Raw genomic sequence first — 838 nt, forward strand, 5'->3', positions numbered from 1 at the left:
GCGAGAACCGCGGGTCGTCGAGCCAGCAGCAGCGGAACCGGCGTGGCGAGCGGCCCTTTACGTGCATGGAGTGTGGCAAGAGCTTCCGGCTGAAGATCAACCTTATCATCCACCAGCGCAACCACATCAAGGAGGGGCCGTACGAGTGCGCCGAGTGCGAAATCAGCTTCCGGCACAAGCAGCAGCTCACACTGCACCAGCGCATCCACCGGGTGCGCAGTGGCGGCTACTCGCCCGAGCGCGGCCCTACCTTCGCCCCCAAGCACGCGCTCAAGCCGCACCCCAAGTCGCCCAGCTCCGGCAGCGGCAGCGGTGGCCCTAAGCCCTACAAGTGCCCGGAGTGTGACAGCAGCTTCAGCCACAAGTCCAGCCTGACCAAGCACCAGATCACGCACACGGGCGAGCGGCCCTACACGTGCCCAGAGTGCAAAAAGAGCTTCCGCCTGCACATCAGTCTGGTGATCCACCAGCGCGTGCACGCGGGCAAGCACGAGGTCTCGTTCATCTGCAGCCTGTGCGGCAAGAGCTTCAGCCGCCCATCGCACCTGCTGCGCCACCAGCGGACTCACACGGGAGAGCGGCCCTTCAAGTGCCCTGAGTGCGAGAAGAGCTTCAGCGAGAAGTCCAAGCTCACCAACCACTGCCGCGTGCACTCGCGAGAGCGGCCGCACGCCTGCCCCGAGTGTGGCAAGAGCTTCATCCGCAAGCACCACCTGCTGGAGCACCGGCGCATCCACACCGGCGAGCGGCCCTACCACTGCGCCGAGTGCGGCAAGCGGTTCACGCAGAAGCACCACCTGCTGGAGCACCAGCGCGCGCACACGGGCGAGCGGCCCTA

General features: G+C 66.2%; 1 protein-coding gene across 1 annotated transcript in view; it reads left to right on the forward strand.

Annotated features, from left to right (window-relative positions):
• Positions 1-836, forward strand: part of Znf777 (zinc finger protein 777) — a gene marked incomplete at its 3' end in the record, with an annotated part of 23,873 nt that extends 23,037 nt beyond the window's left edge. Inside the window, exon 7 of the mRNA XM_033763968.1 lies at positions 1-836. This exon is cut by the window's left edge and continues 26 nt beyond it. Coding sequence (XP_033619859.1) covers positions 1-836 — 836 coding nt within the window.
• Positions 837-838: the final 2 nt, after the last annotated feature.

The sequence above is a fragment of the Fukomys damarensis genome, unplaced genomic scaffold, assembly GCF_012274545.1.
Source record: "Fukomys damarensis isolate Sample0158 unplaced genomic scaffold, DMR_v1.0_HiC HiC_scaffold_16, whole genome shotgun sequence".
NCBI lineage: Eukaryota > Metazoa > Chordata > Mammalia > Rodentia > Bathyergidae > Fukomys > Fukomys damarensis.